This window comes from Oryctolagus cuniculus, chromosome 5, assembly GCF_051225735.1.
Source record: "Oryctolagus cuniculus isolate XC-2025 breed Fujian yellow rabbit chromosome 5, ASM5122573v1, whole genome shotgun sequence".
Taxonomy (NCBI): Eukaryota; Metazoa; Chordata; class Mammalia; order Lagomorpha; family Leporidae; genus Oryctolagus; species Oryctolagus cuniculus.
In genome coordinates this window covers 115,169,953-115,192,477 of record NC_142871.1, presented here as the reverse complement: position 1 = coordinate 115,192,477, position 22,525 = coordinate 115,169,953, and the positions used below count along the sequence as shown (strand labels likewise).

Genomic DNA, 22,525 nt, shown 5'->3' with positions numbered 1-22,525 from the left:
AGGATCCTTTTTTTAATCACAAGTGTGAACATGTTATTGCATGTCTTTCTTGTTTTTAGTTTACTCTTTCTGCATACCTTAAATACAGAAGACACCATGTTTTGATTCAACAAAAGACTCTGGGATAATTCTTTTTTTTTTTTTTTTTTTTTTTTTTTTTTTTGACAGGCAGAATGGACAGTGAGAGAAGGAGACAGAGAGAAAGGTCTTCCTTTGCCGCTGGTTCACCCTCCAATGGCTGCCGCAGCTGGTGCGCTGTGAACGGCGCACCGCGCTGATCCGAAGCCAGGAGCCAGGTGCTTCTCCTGGTCTCCCATGCGGGTGAAGGGCCCAAGCACTTGGGCCATCCTCCACTGCCTTCCGGGGCCACAGCAGAGAGCTGGACTGGAAGAGGAGCAACGGGGACAGAATCTGGCGCCCTGACCAGGACTAGAATCAGGTGTGCCGGCGCTGCAGGCAGGCAGAGGATTAGCCTATTGAGCCGCAGCGCCAGCTCTCTGGGATAATTCTTATGATTAAGTTTGGGAATTATTTTTATTCACTTTTTAAATCTCTCTCTGGGAATGGGTGACAGGCTTTGTATGAGAAACATAATTTAGTTGCAGATCATCAATCTCTTCATTTGAATTCATAGTTAGGAAATAATGACTGTGAGCCAGTGCTGTTGTGCACCAGCTGTGTCCTTGGCATCCCATATGGACACAGGTTCTAGTCCCAGTTGCTCCTCTTCCAGTCCAGCTCTCTGCTATGGCCTGGGAAAGCAGTTGAGGATGGCCCAAGTGCTGGGGCCCCTGCACCCATGTGGGAGACAAGGGAGCAGCACCTGGTTCCTGGCTTCGAATCGACGCAGAGCTGGCTGTGGCAGCCATTTTGGGAGTGAACCAACAGAAGGAAGATCTTTCTTTCTGTCTCTCCCTCTCACTGTAACTCTACCTGTCAAATAAATAAATAAAATCTTTAAAAAAAAAAATAATGACTTCAAAAAACAAAACTTCAATCTATTAAAAATGTGAGATCATTTTAAAAACATAATATTCTACCAACATGAACAACATAAAACTTACATCTAATGCACCAAAGTATGCAAATGTTCTAACAGGGACAATCTTATAATGTTGTAATATAAATATGATGAATGTAGACCATCTGCTCAGAATTCTAAAATAGTAAAATTTTTTAAAAATTCTAAGACATCTAAATATTTTTGGAATAAATGAATAAATAAGTGGAAAATTAGCTGATAATTATATGCATGGAATCTTAAATGCAAAATGTTACACCAAATAGCAAAACCATAATCTATTCCTAGTTGTCCTAAGAAAGGAAAGGCTGTTCCGAAAATAACTATTCAGTGACATGGAGGTAACAGAGCACATCAGTTCATTTTTCTGTGCCTTTTTATAAAGATGGACCTATTTCTTCACAGTAAGTCACCGATCCCAGGCATCAATAACTTACTATACTCATTCATTTAGGATCGTTTTTCTCCCATTCTATGTAAGGGAATAATCCTTATTTATGCTAAAAGGGTTTCTCACAATTTTAAAATCCACCTGGTTTCCAAAAATCTCCTTTTACTCTCAAAAATGACATATTTCCTTTTTATAAAGGCACATTTAACAGCCATTTCTAGTGTATGATTTCCATACAAGAGCTTGCACGTCCTGCCATTTCTTCTGGTTTTACTTGGGAACTCAGTGTATAAATCCTTTGTAATCACTGATTCCTCAAATTTATCAGGGATTATTTTAACCATCACCAAATATACTCTTAGATTCAGCTCATATATGACAGTGGGGCATGCAAGCTTTCTCAGTCACACAATAGTGTTTCTGAGCACCTTTCTTCTCTCCATTCCCTCCTTCCTTCTCTCCCTGTCTCTTGCCCTTAGTTAAAGTGCAGTCTTTGTCTGATTAATTAGTTACTCTTCCAGAGTTTTGATATTCCAGGATTTTCAAATCCTAAGTCTTTCTGTATCAAATTTTACCATTGGCATTGGTTCTCAAAACTTATTCTGCAAATTCTAAATAAATAAATATAAATAATAAATAAGGACTTACTTATTTACTTTTCTGTTTTAATATTCCCACTCTGGGACATGCAGAATGAATTGATCGTTAGGTGCCTGGGTTAGTAAAAGGAACATAGAGCACAAAACCATGGGGAGGAAAGAATTGGAAATGCTATTCTCTGGTGTGCAGTTTCTGTAATGCTGTAGTTTCATGATGGGTGATGTTCACTCCTTTCTGTTTAATCGGGAGGCAAAAGGACCTTGGCTAAATACATGTCTCTGGCATTGTAGAACAAGAAAGATCTATCTTTCTGTTTACTTTTTTTTTTAAAGATTTATTTATTTATTTGAAAGGCATAGTTACAGAGAGTCATAAATGGGGGGAGAGAGAGATAGAGAGAGAGAGTGAGATAGAGAGAGAGAGAAAAAGTTTTCTGTTGATTTACTCCCTAAACAGTCGCAACAGCCAGAGCTGCACTGATCTGAAGCCAGGAGCCAGGAACTTCTTCCAGGTCTCCCACCCAGGTGCAGGGCCCCAAGGTTTGGACTATCTTCCATTGTTTTCCCAGGCCATAGCAGAGAGATGGATTGGAAGAGGAGCATCCACATGGGATGAGGCGCCACAGGCAGCAGCTTTACCCGCTATGCCACAGCACCAGCTCTTTATTTACTTTCAATATTTGGCCATTTAGTATTTGTGCCAGACTCTGAAATAAGCATGAGTAATTTCTCAGGCAATAAAGCAGACTCTGTCCCTGCCACCATGGGGTTTAGATTCTAGGGAGCAGTGATTTTCTAGGTCTTGGTCTCTGTCTTTTCCTTCACTCTTAACCTTGTCTCCACCCTCTGTTCTTCCTTGTTCTGAGCTGTCTGGTTCACACTGAGCTCCCCCTCCCCCCACCATGGGAAGTGATGCTCCTAGTCTCTTGGTCCTCTGGTCCACTTGGGCACCCTACTCAGGCTGCTCATTATCTTAGCCTTTGACATCTTTTTGAAAATAGAGAGAAAACATGATCATAAAATGCAGTAGAAAGAACACAGGTTCTAAGTGATTTGGGGAAAATCAGTCCCGACTGAACTTTAGTTTCACTCTAGAAAAATGGGACTACTAATCACCTTTTCTAATAGAAATATCTATACTAATCTGCATTCGTGATTTATTTTTAAAAAGTGATTAAATTTATTTTAAAAATTTCCCTCAGGTATTCAAATCTAGTTTCATTGAGATATAATTGGAAAATAAAAATTGCATATGTTTAGGGTGCTTACTGTGGTAATTTGATATGTTTGGTTTGCTTAATGATTACCACAACCAGATTAATCAACACATCTGTTACCACACATGGTTGCTTTGTGTGTGTATATGTAAAGGGTAGTGGAAAGAAACTTAAGATCTACACTCTTAGAAAATTTCAAGTAAACAATAGAGTATTATTAACTATAGTTACCATCATGTATGTTGGCACAACTTATATATCTTAAAATTGAAACTTTTATTCTTTAACCATCAGCTTCCCCTTTCCCCCACATCATGATATCTTGTAATCACCATTCTACTCTGCTTCTATGCTTTTGACTATTTTTATATTCCACATATAAGTGAGATCATGAGATATTTGTCCTTCTGTGATTCACTTATTTCGTTTAGCATAATGTCTTCCATGTTATTCCATGTTGTCAAATACAACAGGATTTCTTTTTTTAAGGTTGAGTAATATTCCATTGTACCACATTTTCTTTATCCATCCATTGACAGACACCTAGTTTGTTTCCATATCTTGGCAATTGGGAATAATACTGTGATGATTAAATTAAAATGGTGACTGAGAATGGACTGTGAGCTTTTTACAGGGAATGCAAATTTAAAATATTTACTGTTATTTCCTTTAGCTTCAGTGTAATTATAGAAATAAAGGATTGACTTCCTTTATTCACAAAACCTCTTTTCTATTCTATTTTCTTACTTCTTCAATTTAAAGTGCTCCTCTCACCCAGTTATATCTGGGCATGCAATATAAGGCAGAGATTAAACTATATGTACAGAGAAACACCCAATTCAGCATTCATTTAACTGTCTATGTCCACTGTGATATATTATGTAACATTTTCTTCCTTTTCCTTGAATATGGCTCCATTAAATATCTTCAACACTGATTCATGGCATCTGCTTTGTGAAACTTGCTATTAGACAACTATACAGCATAAACACAAAATTACCTTGAGTCTATCCTGAAAATTATATTGCAATTTTTTAAAAAAATTTTTGTAAAGATTTGAAATAGCTAAGCATATGCTAACTTCTTTCATACTTAATAAGTTCAAATTGTTCGGTTCAAATCAAGATTTGAAATAGCTAAATATTGCTTGAAATGTGCACATGGCTTCTTTAAAATCAGGGTTTATAAGCAAGAAAATTAAGCAGTATGTTCAAAATTAAGACATCTGATTTACTCTGGGCTGCTGTTAGGTGTAGATAATTAGAATCTCTTATTTCTTAGTAATTGGGTTTTCTGTAATGTTGTCTGTAATATATGTATATACCTTTGGATTAAGAGGCTATTTTTTAGGAATACAGTATAGCTATCCTTGACTTTATTAACAGGGTGTTGCTTTAAATTAAAACAGTTGCAGAAATGCTATGATTCTGATCTTGAATGGTTTTAGTTTCCTGCTAATAAAGCAGGCTGAAATAAAGGAAGGCTGAAAATAAAGCTGAAAAATATACATACATTTTACCAAAGAGGTGGGAATGCAGGAGAAAGAATGGAATTAATGGCTGCACTAATTTCATAAGAGGTACTCTGAGTTCACAAAGGTGCCTTGTACATAATGTGAGCCGGGACAGCTTGATTGGAGAGAATAGATTTTCTCCTTTCACTTCCACACCACAGGAAAGGAGTTGACTTCATGATGACAAGACAGGACCAAGAGTCTCAGATATGCAGGCCTTAATGAGCAGAGCCCAAAATGCCTTCAAATGCCCTTTGGTGTTGCAGTGGAAACAGCTTCAGATGTTAATGTTTGACTTGACTTGAATAAAAGGGCTTTTTCTAGACAAGTGAACACATCAGATATGGCTGTAACATTGTTTTCTGATGTCTCTGTCAATTAAGCAGAGATAAATTATTTATTCAGTGCATATTTGTTTGCTGATTTTTCTCTAATGAACAAAAGTATTATTTGCTTCAAGAGTTCTTGTCTTCTTGAAGTTTTCTAATATGATGTGACAATCAACCAAAATAATTAATTCATTTTAAAAAGTCAAACTCAAGTAAAGCTTATTGTTTTTGAAAATAATTATTCTCAGTAATTTTATATTGAAGAGAACAATTTGCAAGTCAGTGAAAAGCATTTTAAAATGTTTTATCAAAAATAACTATGTTACCTAACTCATAGAAACTTGTACAAGACTGTTTTATGATCAGTGATCTTCCCTCAAAAACTAGAACAAAATTAAAAGCTGCATATATTGAATACTAAAGCAAAGGACAATGATACTTCTTTCCAGGAATAATTTAGAATAGTGATCTCCAAAGTACATATACTAATCTCAAGATAATTCATTGAGGAAGAGGTGAGGTACAAGTCACACATGATTGGTATTTTATTAATGTGGTTATTTTTCAGTCTAGAACAATGGTCAAAACTATGGCTACTGGCCCAAATCTGGTATACCAATGTTTTTGTAAATGAAGTTTTATTAGGATAAAAAATTTTCTATTTATCTATATACTAACTAAGCCTGCTTTCATGCTACCACGGCAATATGCAGTCATTGTGACAGATTTATTGTTGAAAAGCCACAGTATTTACCAGCTGGCCCTTTATGGAATAAGTTTGCAGATTCTTAATCTAAAATAGTACAAATATTTTAAGCATCGCTAACTTATGCTGGCTAACACACATCTCCTTTGTAGACTGAGTGCTAGGCTGTTACATCTCACATTCACTTCACCTGAGATTTCCTCTGAGACTGTTTGCAATTTGGTGCAATAGAAAGAGAGGCCTCAGTTGGCTGTTGCACTTTGTTTCATCTCATGTGCTGAGAGAGATATATGATTTACTCTTTTAACTATTTCTAAAATAAACTTCATAAAACAAATAAGTGAATTTATAAAGAAAACATACTTGCAAAATAATCTAGATTGACCATACCACAACTGAGACAAGCATAAGCAATACAAAATAATAGTTAAAGCTGGTTCACAGCCATTAATATGACTTTTAAACACTGGTAACCTACTTACATTTAACAAGAAATAGGCCAACGTTTTGAAATGATTAAAACTATTTGGAGTATAAATTTATGTCTACTTTCATTGTGAATGTACCAGCCCTAAAGTTTATATTTTTGCCTTAAATATGGACTATTCATTGCATTATAATTATTTAAGAAATTTATAATGTAAGAATCTGAGGACATGAAGGTGATATGCAAGTTTTGATATTATTTAAAGACATATGGAACTTTATAATATTGGAAGTTTTACTAATGTAAGTGATAAAATACTCTTTTGAGGAATATTACTGGAGGAAAAATTAAAAACTGAGCTAAACTGGGGATACACAAAATATTCCTGCTGCAATAAATATTATAAAATAATACATAGGAAAGAATAGAATGATAAATTGAAATGTATTCCCTTGTTATCATTTGATAAAATTACAAAATGCATAGAAATCACCTCTAAATTCTTGAGTAATGATAACATTACACTGTATTGGAGTTTTATTATGTGTTTGGATCAAAATATAGATTTAAAAATGTTCTCAGTATTTACTACCTTTTATGTTCTAAATATTAAAAATACAAAAAATGACATTTTTGAACCTTAAAGGAAAAATAAATCAGAGAAAATTATGCTTTGAAATAGGTAATTTCTTTAATAAAAGAACTGCTTTATGAGAAATCCATGGATTTATATTAAATAACAATGAAGTATATATGAAGATACAGAATGAGGTTCCTGTTACATACAGAACCACAGATAAGCTGTGTGACAAAGTATATGTCCAATCACACATTCACACACAGTTATGGATATACAGACACATGTGATCTTTACAATATTGAGAGAGAAGGACTAGAAAAATATTTTGAATCATTCAGAGATTCTCGAGCTATCTCACTGCAAAATGTTTTGAAAAGTGACAAACTTCAAGATGCACTGTGAATATTTATTTTTGAAAAGTATAAGGAGTTCCTAATTTAAAGAAAGCATTTGCTGAGTCTGCAGTTCATTATGTTATATCATTCTGATATCTGTAACCCAAAAGAGGAGAAACAAAAGCACAAATTCGTGTTAAATCACAAATCATTAGATGATAACTCCAAGTCACAGGATAAATGGCATACAGTGGAAATCAGTGGAGAAAACCAGCAAGTATGCATTGAAGGAAATAGAGCAAGGATACAACGATTGCAGAGCACAGAGTCAGCAACACGCTTCTTGGAGTTGGAGTAAAGTTTAATTTGCAAACTCCAAGTTCCCTGTGTTTGTTAGAGGCCAAAGTTCCCTTGCTCTTATTATGTTCTAAGAAGCTGAGAGGTGAGGCTAAACATTGTATCACAGAGCAAATAAATTTGCAGCATTATCTCTCTCTCTCTCTCTTTCTCTCTCTCTCTCTCTCTCTTCCCGGTAGCCTGGGCATAAACAAGCTGCTACTGGGCATAGACAAGTTGCTACCTACAGTGCTATATGGCTTGAATTTCATTATTTGGAGAGAAGTAAAACCTGGACCAGTTTATAGCCCAAACCCTGGAGCACAGACAATGCCAAGCACTGGTCACTTCCTCATATATACCTGTTGCAAAAGCATCTGGTCCAAGAAAGATTTATTTACTAAGATAATAAATAAAAAAGGAAAAAAAACTCTTCCAGATTAGTTAGCATACAAGATTAATCCTTAACCTGATAGTTTTAATGTGATGAGAATAGTTAAAAATGATGAAGGATCAAAGGTACCGCAACAAAAGGAAAGGGAGATTTATAATCCTTGCCATGGACAGGTTGAATTCAGTCCCAAAGCTTAATAAGCAAGAAGGAAAAGACATGCAATACTAAATAATAAAATTTATGAGGGAAATACAATCATCAGAGTCCCTAAATATAAAAAATACAACATCAGCATTCATAAAACAAGAGCAAGACACAGGATGAGAATTAAGTGAAAATGTATTAGTGGTAAAATACTTATCTGGACTTTGTGTCTTACAAACAAAATATTACTTTTTAAAATACCTGTGAAACTACCCAAAACTTACCATATATTTGGGCAAATATAAAACCTATTAGTTTCTAAGGTAGAAGTGATACGCATGAATTTCTCTGAGATGATATACAAACATGCAACTTAATTCAAACCTGGAAAACACAGGAAGACTGCCTTCTATAAGTTGAAAATGTTACATTTCAACTTGTCTTTGATCAAGGAAATTCAAAATAAAGTTTCCATTGCTTTCTTCCTTCTTCCTACAGCTTTGTTGATGTATAATTGATAATTTATGAAATGTGCAAATGTAATGTATACAATTTGCTACTTTGATATATGTATATGTTGTGAAATGATCACCACAATCAAGGTAAGGAATCCATTGCCTCACACAATTGCCACTACTGTTACTATTATTGTGTGTGGTAAGAACACTTAGTACTCAAATTTCTAGTACAGGTAGTATTACTGATTATAGTAACATCATTGTGCATTAGCTGTCCAGAATTTATTCAGCTTGGATAATTGCAACTCTGTAGCCTTTGGTGACCATTGCTTCATTTCCCATGGCTGCTTCCCCTGGCAACCACTATTCTACTTTCTACATCTATTAATTTTACTATTTTAGATTCCACAATAAGTGAGGTCAACAGTATTTGTCATTCTAGCTTATAGCATTTAGTATAATGTCGTCCTCCAGGTTCATTCATGTTGGTACCAAAGGCAAGATTTCTTTCATTTTTTAAAAATCTTTAACATGTCTATTTGTTTATGAGAGGGAGAGGGAGTTCTTCCACCCACTGGTTCACTTCCCAAAAGACCACAAAATTCAGTGCGGAGCCAGGCCAAGCCAGAAGCCAATAACTAACTCAGCCTGGATCCATCACGTGGATGTCATGGGCCTCAGCATTTGAGCCATTGTCTGCTGCCTCCTAGGATGTATTAGCAGGAAGCTGGTTCATTCGTGGAGTAGCTAGGACTGGAACCACATGGGAACAGGTGTCAAACAGGAATATAACCCATTACACCACAATACCTGCCCTACTAGTTATATTGTTCATTCTTTTGAGAAATTGCATAGAGTTTTTAATATTGGCTATACCAATTTATATTCCTATGGCATGTATTTTGGTTTCCTTTTCTCTATATCCTTGTCAGCTCTTGTTACCTTTTGTCTTTTTGATAATATCTTTTGACATATGTAAGGTGCTATCTCGTTATGGTTTTGATTTCCGTTTCCCAGGTGATTAGTGCTATCATGTACCTTTTCACATGACTGTTGGCCTTTTGTAAATCTTTTCTTCAGAAATGTCTGTTCAGGTCTTTGGCTCATTTTCAAAATATGGATATTTGAGGGTTTTTTTATATTCAGTTGTATGATTTCCATATATATTTTAGATATTTGTCACTTATGGATATAGATTTTGAAAATATTTCTTCCCCCTCTGTAGATGGCTTTTTCACTCTGTTGTTTCCTTGCTGTGTAGCAGTTTATAGTTTGCTACAAACAATCCCAATCATCTATTTTGTTGCTCCTATTTTTGGGAACTTATTCAAAAAGTCATTCACAGACTTATGTCCTGTGATTTCTCTTAGCAATGTATAGTTTCAGGCTTTATGTTTAAATCTTTAACCCGCTTTGAGTTGGTGTGAGGTTCCAAGATCATTTTTCTGTATGTGGCTACCCAGGTTTCCGAATACCATCTTCTGAGGAAACTAGTCTTTCCCTGTTGTGAGTTTTGATACCACTGTTAAAGATCAAATGATAGACTGTAGCCTTGTTTTTTTTTGTTTTTTTAAAGATTGATTGATTGATTTGAAAGGCAGAGTTATACAGAGAGGGAGAAAGAGAAGGACATACAAAGATTTTCCATCTACTGCTTCACCCCAAATGGCTGCAACATCCAGGTCTGGGCCAGGCTGAAGCCAGCTTTCTGGAACCCTATCTGGGTCTCCGACATAGGTAGCAGAGGCCTAAGTATTTGGGCCATCTGACAGTGCTTGCTCAGGTGCATTTACAGTGAGCTGGAGGGGAAGTGGAGCAGCCTGGTATTGAACTGGTGCTCATATGGGAGGCTGGTGTCACAGATGGTGGCCTAACTGGCACTACAATGCCAGACTCTTGGATTTCTTTGGAGGCTCTATGTCCTGTTCCATTGGTCTATATCTCTGTTTATGCTGGTACCATACTATTTGGATTACAATATATTTGTAATATATTTTGAAATCAGGAATGCACTCCCTCTTCCTCCAAACAGAAATTTTGTTTGGAAGAGTCTCTTAGAGTTCATAGGTTTGAGAGTGTTTTAAACATTGTCATTTTGGTTTGTTTATATTTTGTGATTTTTTTTCTATGATGATCATATATTACCTGGTAGTAATTAAAACCATATGTTAAAATAGTGACATGCATTACATTAAAATAGTAAAAAAGAGGTCCAGCTTGAAAAAAAATTCTATATGAAAAAATGGGAATATTTTTTCAATTTATTATCTATTGGAATTTATAGTAAATAATTTAAGTAATTAATCCATGAAATAAATTTGTATAACTGCATGATCAGTGATTAATTAAGAAAGAGAATAAGGCAAATCAAATATTCAGTTTGGAAAATTTAAGACTAAGAAACAAATCAGAAAAGTTTAGAGGGAACATTATTTAGAGAGAAAATCCTTATCCTTTGCATGTGAAAAAAGAAAAAAAAAAGAAATGCATTAACAAGGATTGTATAAAGACAACCATAAATCAGAAAAACTGAAAAAGTCATAAATATGAAATATGTTCTCTGGAAAATAAAGTACATAAACTCTTAACTAGCATCAGTAAAGAGAAAATACAGAATGCAGAAAGTAGCATGGAAATAACTAATGATAATAAGTAAAAACATGACACTCTTCTCAAACTTTTGCAAGGGAATTTGAAATTTCTAGTGAAATGAATAATTCATGGTTTTCCAAGAAATATTTCTTGGAAAAATACAAAATATAGAGAAAACTCTAGTAAGCCAATTAGCAAAAGAAAAATTGGGAAAAAAAATGATGAAGAGAATCCCTAAAGAAATTCCAGGTCACAGGTACATTAACAGGAGAATTATTTCAATGTTTTAAGAACAAATAATTCTAATGGCAGACAGTTGTAGACAAGGATATCTTTCAAACCATTTTATTTTCAAGTATATATCAAAATCCAAAAAATGTAGCACAAAAAGAAAACTTCACTCCAATCTCAGTTATGAATATCAATGCAAATGCCTTAATTTAGTAGAAAACTAAATCCAATAGCACATTTAAGAATGCCACATCCAAACCAAGTGGGATTTATTTTAATAATGCAAGGAGAAAATGATGTTATTATTTCCCTAGACTGTAAGTGCCATTTTTGTTTGACAATTAAAACAAATCTCATAAGGACTTGCCATGGAGAGTGGTGTATTCAAAAACGTCTCTAAATTTGCCCCCTCCCAATATTTCCTTAAAATTACAATAAAGATATGTTTTTAAAGTGAAACCCAAAACTAAGAGAAAAAAAGAGAGGCGACATGAGAGAAAACTGACTTAGCATACACAAGAAAACTAAATCCTAAGCCAATCATAGAGAAAGCCAAACACAGATTTCAGTTTAGCATTAAGAGTTCTCAAAAGTTTTAGGATTTGGAAGTGCCTGATATCTTTGAAAAGAGGATAAAGGAATAGTAGCTACAATAAGAAAGATGGAGTAAGAGCTATTTAAGAAGAAGCTATGCTCAATCCCGTGTTTCTCAGTGACTCTTTCTCCCATTCCAAAGACAGGACATAATTGAGAGCAGTGAATCTGTACTGGAAACAAGGAAACTGTGTGGTGCTATGAGAGGCTCATGCTGACAAGTCCTGGTTTTTCCCCTTTTCACATCTCAGAATACTGGTTGCTTGAACTCTGGCATCTTAGCAGGGAGATTTGGAAAGTCTTCACTGAGAAATCTGACCAGCTCAGCGTCCTCCCCTTATTGAGATGGAGCAGTTCTGAACAATGAACCTCAAATATCTCAATCCATGTTCTCAGCTTCCAAAGCACTCTTAATTCCTAACTCTAAAATGCTAGCAGACAATCACGGATATCCTGAAATTTGAGGAATGCCCCCAAGAAGGAATTTTAATGCAAACACAAAACAAAACCGAAAGCCAACTAAACGAGAAATAAAACAGAAAATTTCTAGGGATAAATAAGCTCTGTAAAGTTAATACTTTCAGAGTTAAGATAAGACAGTGTCATTATAAAATCAAAACAAAATACTAAAAAAAATTAAGAGATAAGCAGAAGCTGTTGGGTTAAACATATAACAGAAATGAAGGATACACTATAAAAGTAGGAGGTGGGCAAACCCCCATGCCAGTTTGCCTTGGGCTCTGAGAGAGTCTTGTGTCCTGGGAATACTCTTTCCTGCATCACTGTTGTTGGAAGATAAATAAACTTCTCAAGCTGTTGAAAAAAGGCAAAAAGATGAAAATTAAAGGATTACCTCGATTGCTCAGCATCCAGAAAGAGAAGACAGAAAATGGGAAAGGAAACAATTTCAGAGCATTTTCCAAAACAACAGGCAAATTTCACAATTTCTAGGGCATCACCAAGTTCCTCCCATAGTGGATGAACACACACTCATCTCAAGGCACATTTTGGGGGAGTTTTCAGATTACTAGAAACAAAAATACCTTGTGTTCTTGCAGAGAGAGAGAGAAAGAGCGATAACAGGCAAAGTATCAGTGTCCTATACAAATGATCAGAATGAACTGTTAGGTTTCTCAACCACACTGCACAGTAGAAGTCTGTGTAAAAATATTTTCAAAATTCTGAAGGCGATTATTTTCCAACTTAACATCTGAACATTTTAATGTAATAATAGAACACAGTGATTTCTCAACAAATTGTCAAAAGTTTGCTTTTAATACTCTGTTTTCCCAAGAAGCTCCTTTAGGGCCTAGTAAATATTAGAGGAATCCAAGGAAAAGTGACATAGGGTTCTGGACACAGGAAATTGAACACAAGAGGTAGAGAAAATTTCCAGGGTACTGGGCAAGTGCCCTGTAGGGCAGTACCTTGTAAGAAGCACAGGAGACTGCAGCACAGAGCGAGCACATGCTCCCCGTGGCATCCACGCTGAGCACGTGGCCCCCGAGCAGCCTTTCCTGTGTGTGCTCTGCCGCAGCTGGAAGGGACTCAAGTGAGCCTGGCCAGGGTTTGTGGCTCTCCCCATCCTGTCCAAGTGCTGACAAAATTCTGCTCTCCCTCCTTGCCCAGCTGCTGGAATAACCTGTAGACACCACCTCATCCTACAGAATCTTCAGGTTTGTTCTCAGTCCTGAGTGTGGGAGACTGAGCACATGAGCGTAGTAAGTGTAAAATGCAGAGTTGCCCACCTTCTCCAACTATTTCCCTCCTAAATGTAGAGCACTTGACTTCACCAGATCCCACTTGTGGCAAAACCTTGCTTCCTGTGGGCCAGGGTCACTACAAGAGTGTATGTTGAGAATGGGTTCTTGAACTTTGTGAGAAAAAAAAAAAAAGGTCTGAATATAAACCAGAGATTGTCCAGGCTGCCTTTATCTAAGCACCTTCAGGTATCAATAACAATGCTGTCCTCTTCTTACAGTTAGTCTTGTACTCTTAACTCTGTTTTCATGCTAATCACATTACATGCTAATTAATAAAAGTAACTGTTGCTAAAATAAAATATGGGATTTAAATACATTTTAATTTTATTTCTCAATCTCATCAATCACCATCTTTAATGGACAAATACTACATGTGCCCCATTTAGGGTGCCCACTAACATAACTATTGTTTCACAATGTCAGTTATTTGCTGATGAAATGTGACAAAAAAGAAGCAAAACTACACCTGGCAAAGAGGAGATAAACTTATTACTCTGTTAAGTGACTTGATATGTTAAGTGATACATCTAGCACTTCCAAGAGAATGAACAGCATGATAATTATAATCAGATGGATGTGTCTTGTTTGAACATCAATAGCATTCACATACAGATAGAGGAATGTTCCACAATTTTTGTTAAATAAAAAAGATACAGAATATTGCATAGAGGATGTTATCTTCTCATAGTAAATGTAAATAAATGTATACTTGCAATAGGTGTTAAATAATAATATATTTCTATTTGCCCTATATGTAATAGAAACATTTGCAGATCAAACAAGAACACAGTAAAAATGACAAAAGCTTAGTCAAAGTACAGACAAGTGAAACTCCTAATCTTGCAAACATAAAACCGTAGAATTATAATTTTTACCTGCCACATCTTTTCCAAGCAAGCTTGGAAATCATTGCTTAAAAATATATAAAATGAGACTTTTTGGATACAACAAACACATTCAGTGTAAATTTTAGAAAGTCAATTGATGACTTAAAATATGGATCTGGTGATCTGAGTTTAACTTACATAAAAATATTAATTACAGTTTTAGCAGCTGAATTCGTCGATTAGCTGGATGTCATTTGAGGCAGTTTGCATCATTTTATATTAAATTTCCATTTTACACAAAGCCAAATACATTTATTCATTGCTGAATCAGCAAAAAATAATAGAAGACATTATTGAACTCAGAAAACTATTGCATACTTTTGAAAAGTCAAACAGACCTGCATTAAGCACACACTGTATTCCATATCACACTTGCCTTAGTGACCACAAAGGTGAATTAAGCAGGTTTCATGTCATAGAGTTCATATTCTGAGAGCTTTTACTGTAGGGTCATCACTTTCAATTTCTTTTCTTTTTGTTTTAAAGATTTATTTATTTGCAAGTCAGAGTAATAAAGAGAGAGAGAAAGAGATGTTTTATTACCTAGTTCACTTCCCCAAATGGTTGCAATAGCCAAGTGAGGGCCAAATGGAAGCCAGGAGGCAGGAACTCCATGCTGATCCCCACATACATGGTAGGGGCCCGAGTACTTAGACCGTCATTCGCTGCATTACTCTGTGCCATAATGCTGGCCCCTCAACTTACTTTCTCAATTTTAGAAATATAATCTATGCTTATAGATTGCTGAAAACATAACTATTTTTAGATCTATACTTAGAGGGATGGCTGTTTTGCAGCTTTTTGGTGTAGCCTCAAGAAATCTCACTCTTCAATTTTCTTACTCCATTCTCAAAATGTATGGCCTCTTTATTTTATATTTTTTAAAGATTTCATTTATTTATCTGAGAGGCAGAGTCACAGACAGAGAGGAAGAGACAGAGAAAGGTCCTCCATCTGCTGGCCCACTCCCTAATTGGCCGCAATGGCCATAGCTGGGCCTACCAAAGCCAGGAGCCAGGGGCCTCCACTGGGTCCCCCCACACAGGTGCCGGGGCCCAAACATGTGGGCCATCCTCCACTGCTCTCCCAGGCCACAGCAGAGAGCCAGATTGGAAGAGGAGCAGCCGGGTTATGAACCAGAACCTATAAGGGGTTCTGAAGCCTCAGGCAAGGCCCAGGCCACCATGCCACGGTACCTGCCCCATATGGCTTCCTTTAGTAGTTCCTACTTCCTCAGCATCTCCATCTGCTTTCCATGTTAATGACCCTCTTACTTAAGACCTCTTTACAGTCCCTTATAGCACTGAATTCATCTAATTGCTGCAGGACAATCCCATTCACTTTTCTCTAGATTGATCTCTCCCGGCTCCCTTATCTATGCTAACTTATCTCCGTAATTTTTTATGCCACCAGCTGAATCTAGTTTTTCTGCCCCTCTTCTTGTGTGTCTATATCTTCTGGAGTGCATTCCACTTTCTTCCCTGGTTCCCTGCATACCAAATCACAAGCATCTTTAAATTAATATCCACTGCTGGGGCTGGTGCTATGGCGTAGTAAGCTAAGCCTCTGCCTGCGGTGCCAGCATCCCATATAGGCACTGGTTCATGTCTGGCTGCTCCACTTCCCACCCAGCTCCCTGCTGATGGCCTGGGAAGGCAATGGAATATGGCCCAAGTCCTTGGACCCCTGCACTTGCATGGGAGACCCGAAAAGAAACTCTTGGCTCCTGGCTACAGATCTGCTCAGCTCCAGCTATTTGGAGAGTGAACTCGTGGATGGAAGACCTTCTTCTCTCTCTCTCTCCCTCTCTGTGTCTATAAGTCTACGTCTCAAATAAATAAATAAATTTTTAAAAAATATCCACTGTTTCCCACCTTTTCTGTGATGCTTTGTCTAACCCCAGCCACCCCTCATTGGATGGGCTCTCTCCTTCCTTATACATTTCTCCTCACTACTTTCAACAATTTTTTTGAAAAAAATTTACTCTTCAAATAATTTTCTCAAAAAAATACTTCAGGAGACATTCTGCAAATTCTTGCTTTATTATGCAAGAGAGCAAATGGGGCACCTAGAGAGATTATTGAAAGAGCAAAAGATACTCTATGAAAGCAGGTGTCCCACCTCCTCCCTAGGACAGGCTCTTATTACTAGCTATTCATTCTGACTTATGTCTACACTAGATCTAAATCCAAGTGTGCCTGACTTGTGTGCACTAATGTACTCTTTATGCCTTTCTCCTTCCCAGGGTGTGACAGTCCCTCACAAGCCTGTCTCCCTCCATCCTTTGTATCAGACTAAACTCTATCCTCCTGCTAAGTCTCTGCTGCATTCACAGAACCTTCCCCATGCTGAGTGTCTTACCCCCGGACCCTTCAGTCATGTGTCCTCCTTCTCCTTGACTGATGAGCAGAGGAATTCTCCCACCCTCCTTAGTCACAGCACATATAACAAGGTGAGAATTTCCTGTGCTTTGAAGCTTTACAATGCTTAACTTAAAACTAAATGTGGAGGATTACATATATTGCAGATACTTAAATATTTAATTTTTAAATGTATTAAGAATATTAAATATGCATACTAAAGAATATTACTTTACAAGGAGATCATTATTGACCTTGGGAAGTAAGAAAAATGTCTTTCCTTTCAAAGTCATTGCCCAATTTGTGCTCTTCATTGTTTCATATTCTGACTCTAATGTGAAAATTCCAAGAAATTTTCTGAAATCTTATAATATGCCACTATTAGTTTATGTTCTAGTCTCAGTTCCATGTTCTTAAAAAGCTTCTTCAAATTATAGTGCATTGATGAAGAGGCACTTAAAATTATTAAATGGGCAAAGGAGTATTTAGAATTTACTGCAGGTTCCTACAATCTTACATTAACCTTTTATTTTAAAATTTACCTTGCTGCTTCATAGTGTATACCAAAGGATATGTAAAAGAAATGAAGAATTCAAAACCTGTGTTTCAAACGTGTATGTGTGTGTGTGTGTGTGTGTATGGAACAATACAAGTAAAATGATATTTATAGTTGGCTTTGGAATGTAATCTTGTATGGTGCATTAAAAAAAACAAGCTGTTGAAACAACATGTCGTTTATGTATAAGTGCCCTTTGCTCTTCCGACCATTGCCATAGGATATCCTGATTAGTCCTGACCTTCAGATCCTGAAAATTTTCTAAAAGAATTTCCTGGTCAAGTTCAGCCTCCAAACAAGTATTTCTATAAAATTTAAAAATATTTAAAAGCTTTTACTTTGCAAATTATTTGTATCTAATTAAATTAGATAAGTATATCTCTGTACTTGAAATCAGTGAAAACCATCTTCTAGGGTATAGTTGAGGAAAATTCCTTGAGCATTTAAACGTAGTCTTTCATCTAAATCAGCTTCTTCCAATATCTTAATGCTTTTCTCAACCTTACATCTATTCTGATATTACAGCTCTACACATGGGCTGTTCAAACTCAAATCCCAGCCCCACCCGAAGAACCAAGCTGAACTTGCTTAACTTGTCAATTTTAGGATCCTTCATCAACTGGAGCTATAGAAGGTGTTTAAAACTTTGTATTGTTCTGTTGAAACTGCAATGCATTCTTCTAAATCTTCACCCAACTCCTCATATCCTAATTTTTCATTCCAATTTCTCACCCCTTTTCTTCCTTTAAGCTTTGTAGAACTCTACATATAGTGTCACATCATACTGTATGATGATGTTTGAGCACTTTCCTTTTCGTCTCAGTATAAAGCAGTATATTCACTTTTTTTTTTCTTTTTCAGGAAGGTAGTAATTTCTCTTATTTCTTCTTTAATCCTTAAACAGTGATGATAGTATGATGCCTCCGGTGACTCTAGGTTCACTTCTTGACCCAGATATTGGACAAATCATTTAGCCTCTGCATGCCTATGTTTATTCATCTTTAAAATGGGAATGATAATAGTATCACCTTACCAGACTAGTGACAGAATAAGATGTAGTAGTCAGAGTAAAGCATTTAAAAAGGAGAGATCAACCCAACATGGGAAGCAGGATACACAGCAGACTCATAGAATGGCAGATGTCCTAAACAGCACTATGGCCTCAGAATCAGCCTTAAGGCATTCGGATCCGGATTAAAAGCCCATTTCAGGCATGGAAAGCCAAGGCACTGTGGCAAAAAAAAAAAAAAATAATAATAATAATAATAATTACCTAAATGAAAGATCTCTGTGAGTGAGATCCCAGTGGAAAGAATGGGCCATCAAAGAAAGAGGTACCTTTCTCTGAAGGGAGGAGAGAACTTCAACTTTGACTATGGCCTTGTCTAAATAAGATCAGAGTTGCGAACTCAAAAGGCTTCCATAGCCTTGGCAACTCATGACAAGAGCCTTGGGTGATTACTGACGTCATAAATAAGAGTGTCAATTGTTAAATCAACAACAGGAGTCATTGTGCACTTGCTCCCCATGTAGGATCTCTGTCCTTAATGTGATGTACTATGTGAATTAATGGTATAACTAGTACTCAAATAGTACTTTATACTTTGTGTTTCTGTGTGGGTGCAAACTGTTGAAATCTTTACTTAGTATATACTAAATTGATCTTCTGTATATAAAAAATTGAAAATGAATCTTGATGTGAATGGGATGGGAGAGGGAGTGGGAGATGGGATGGTTGTGGGTGGGAGGGAGTTTATGGGGGGAAAAAGCCGCTATAATTCAAAAGTTGTACTCTTAGTTTTTATAATGATGCAACATTTATTATATATATTTAAATAAAAAATAAAATAATTATAGAAATGCAACGTAAAGGAATTGATTTTGCAATAAATGCCAGTGTCTACAAATGAAAAAAAAGGAAATTTATATTTATTAAACATAAGTTAAAAAAGAGTAAAGCATTTAGAAAAGTGACTGAAAAATAATAAGAACCATATAAAGATTAGGTTTTAATATTTCTAAACCTTTGGGTGTTATCATTCCTATCATTCTCTTGAGTCTTCATTAAATCTTTCTAAATTGGATACCTCCCCTTCATCTGCAGGATCCTAAAAATCAATTAAAATGGGGGCCTGTGCTGCACTGGGTGTAGTGGGTAAATCCCACTGTTTGTTTTGCTGGCATCCCATATGTGTACTGGTTTGAGTCCCAGCTGCTCTGCTTCCAATCCAGCTCCCTTCTAGTTTATCTGGAAAAGCAGCCAAAGCTGGTCCAAGTATTTGGGCTGCTGCACCCAGTGGGAGACCTAGAAGAGGATCCTGGCTCTTGGCTTCAGATCTGCCCTGCTCTGGCCATGGTAGCCATTTGGAGAGTGAACCATTGGATGGAAAATCTCTCTCTATCTCTCTGTCTTTGTAACTCTGCCTTTCAAATAATTAAATAAATAAATCTTTTAAGGAAATGTAAAATGATCACTTTACCATCATTTTCTTTGATGCTGCTGCCTAAAATCGCTAAAAATAGCAATTTCAAAATTTTCTTTCTTTCACAGTGGTCAGTAGCCAATGGTTCCATTCCCTTTCAATAAACTCACTCTTTAACCCCTTTAAAAAGCCCTTTTTTATCCTAACCACTCTATGAAATTGCTCTGTCAAGGATAAACTGCTTGTCAGCAATTCAGTCGAATTTCCCCAATCCTCCATCTCTTTTATAGCTCTGTATCAATTGACACAGTTGGTCATTCTGTCTCAAATTTCTGTCCTCACTCTGCTTTGGGATTTTATGTGCATTCCAACTCCGGAACTAATCTTTCATTGATTTCTTTGTGGACAGTTATTGCTTCTCTACTCCTCTTTCTAATTGCCCCACTTCAGATATGTATCTACTTGCAATCTTCAAATGATTATCTTAGTACTGATGTCTCAAAGCCACATTTCCAATTTTGTTTCTCAATGAGATTCAGTATGGCTTGCTTATCATTTTCCCTAGGTTGTCATGTTGTCAACTCACTATTCATTTTGCCTCAAACTAGTACAGCAATAGCTTCCCTACTGCTGTCATTAATATCATCATTCTCAGTCCCTAAAGTCAAAACTGAATTCATTTATCATGTTTCATGCTTTTTCAGCTTTGTCCTTACAGCTAGATATTTGCCAAGTTGAATGAATTCTTCTTTTGCAATTACTATTTTGTTATCTCATACTGTTCACTATTATTATTTTACTTTACTTAAACTTTTCTACTTATTTTCCTCTGGACATGCCCTGGTAATTCCTTATTCTTCCAGTTATGCATGCATTTTCCCATACAAAATATTCTCTTTTGTTTTACTTACTCCTTGTTAACACAAACTATCCTCACACTTTAAGATCAAGTCAAGTTTTCTTCTTCTCCTATGAAGTTTCTCCATGAATCAACATCGAAAATAATCTTTTTCCCCTCTTTTCAATTTCTATAATCTTCGCCAGTGCCAAGACATCTTATGTGTAAGTTATTGTGTATGTATCTATCCGTTGTGCTTGGCTTGGTGTTTGTCTAGGTTATTACATGATTCATATGGCATTTTCTACCTTGTTGGTGTACGACAAATATATGTTAATGATGAACCAGTCCTAAAATGACCCAGCTTATTTACTATGAGCCCCAGATGCTTGAATAATTATGATTGGTTCTATTTCGATCAGAAAACCAGATCTGAGTCAACGTATGGATTTAGCACATTTAAAATAATTTCAGTTAACTGAGGATTTCTCTTTTGTTGCCAGCTGCATCCAATTTGCAGATGGCATGGGAGCATAGATAGGGTGAGGATGTGGAGGAAGAAGACATCTGGTCTTCTTCTGATGTATGTGGACTCTAACATCCTCTGCAGTGTCCTCTGCAGGGAGCTGGATGGGAAGTGGAGAGCCAGGACACAAACCAACACCCACGTGGCATCATAGGCAGAGGTTTACCCCACTGTACCACAGTGCCAACCACAGTGAATATTGTTAACCTGCATACTGGGAGTAGGTAAACTCTTTGAGGCTGTCTCAGAATCCTCACCTTGGATTACCTCATTTCCTTTTCTGCTCCTCCTTTACACCCCTCAACTTCACCATAAGAAACTCCAGGAGTCCACATTTGTCAGTTTGCCTACTCACGACAATTTATTTTTTTATTTTTATTTTTTTTTAATTTTTTTTTTTTTTTTGACAGGCAGAGTGGACAGTGAGAGAGAGAGACAGAGAGAGAAAGGTCTTCCTTTGCCGTTGGTTCACCCTCCAATGGCCGCCGCCACAGCCGGCGCACCGCGCTGATCCGATGGCAGGAGCCAGGATCCAGGTGCTTTTCCTGGTCTCCCATGGGGTGCAGGGCCCAAGCACCTGGGCCATCCTCCACTGCACTCCCTGGCCATAGCAGAGAGCTGGCCTGGAAGAGGGGCAACCGGGACAGAATCCGGCGCCCCAACCGGGACTAGAACCCGGTGTGCCGGCGCCGCAGGGTGGAGGATTAGCCTATTGAGCCACGGCGCCGGCTCACGACAATTTATTTTTAACTGCAAATCCATACCTGCTGTGATTGCTCCGGCAGTGGCGGCCATTTGGGGGGTGAACCAACGGAAGAAAGACCTCTCTCTGTCTCTCTCTCTCTCACTGTCTGTCAAAAAAAAAAAAAGGTACATGTTATTTGTGCCTTGTTTGTAACCATACACCATCTTATTCAGAGTCTACTTCTGTCCTGTGGGATAGAGAATTAAGTCTGTCATTTCTTCACATCCTCATATCCCTTTTCATTTGTTCCACTGCTATGAAATTCTACCATATATTTTTTATGCAAGGGCCAGTTCTAGCTTTCCCTAACATTTCTAATTTGAACTTTTGAGAGCTTATTTCTGGAGCAGCCTCTTGAAAATCCCCTTCTATATTGCTTTCACCCCAAGGTGGCAGAGGGTTATTTATCCACCATGTCTCTCCCTCCTGCCCTGAGCTCTTCACGGCTCTGATGGCTGCCACTCCCACTTGCAGACTCCTAGGCTGTTGTTAGTCTCACTAGAGGTCATGGCAAGATCATAAATTCTCAGGTATAAAGGAAATGTGTATTCCTATGCAGA

General features: G+C 36.9%; 1 protein-coding gene across 50 annotated transcripts in view; it reads left to right on the top strand.

The window, feature by feature from the left end:
• MLIP (muscular LMNA interacting protein) overlaps positions 1-22,525 on the top strand; it is a 314,125-nt gene that overhangs the window by 265,729 nt on the left and 25,871 nt on the right. For 25 of the 50 annotated variants that reach the window (XM_070073947.2, XM_089333120.1, XM_070073944.2 and 22 more), the window contains one exon: positions 16,763-16,969. The exons of 19 other annotated variants lie outside the window; for them this stretch is intronic. In XM_070073947.2, the coding sequence (XP_069930048.1) occupies positions 16,763-16,969 (207 nt within the window). The remainder of the gene's footprint in view (positions 1-16,762; positions 16,970-22,525) is intronic. 6 more of the 50 variants (XM_070073948.2, XM_070073940.2, XM_070073938.2 and 3 more) reach the window with 1 other exon arrangement.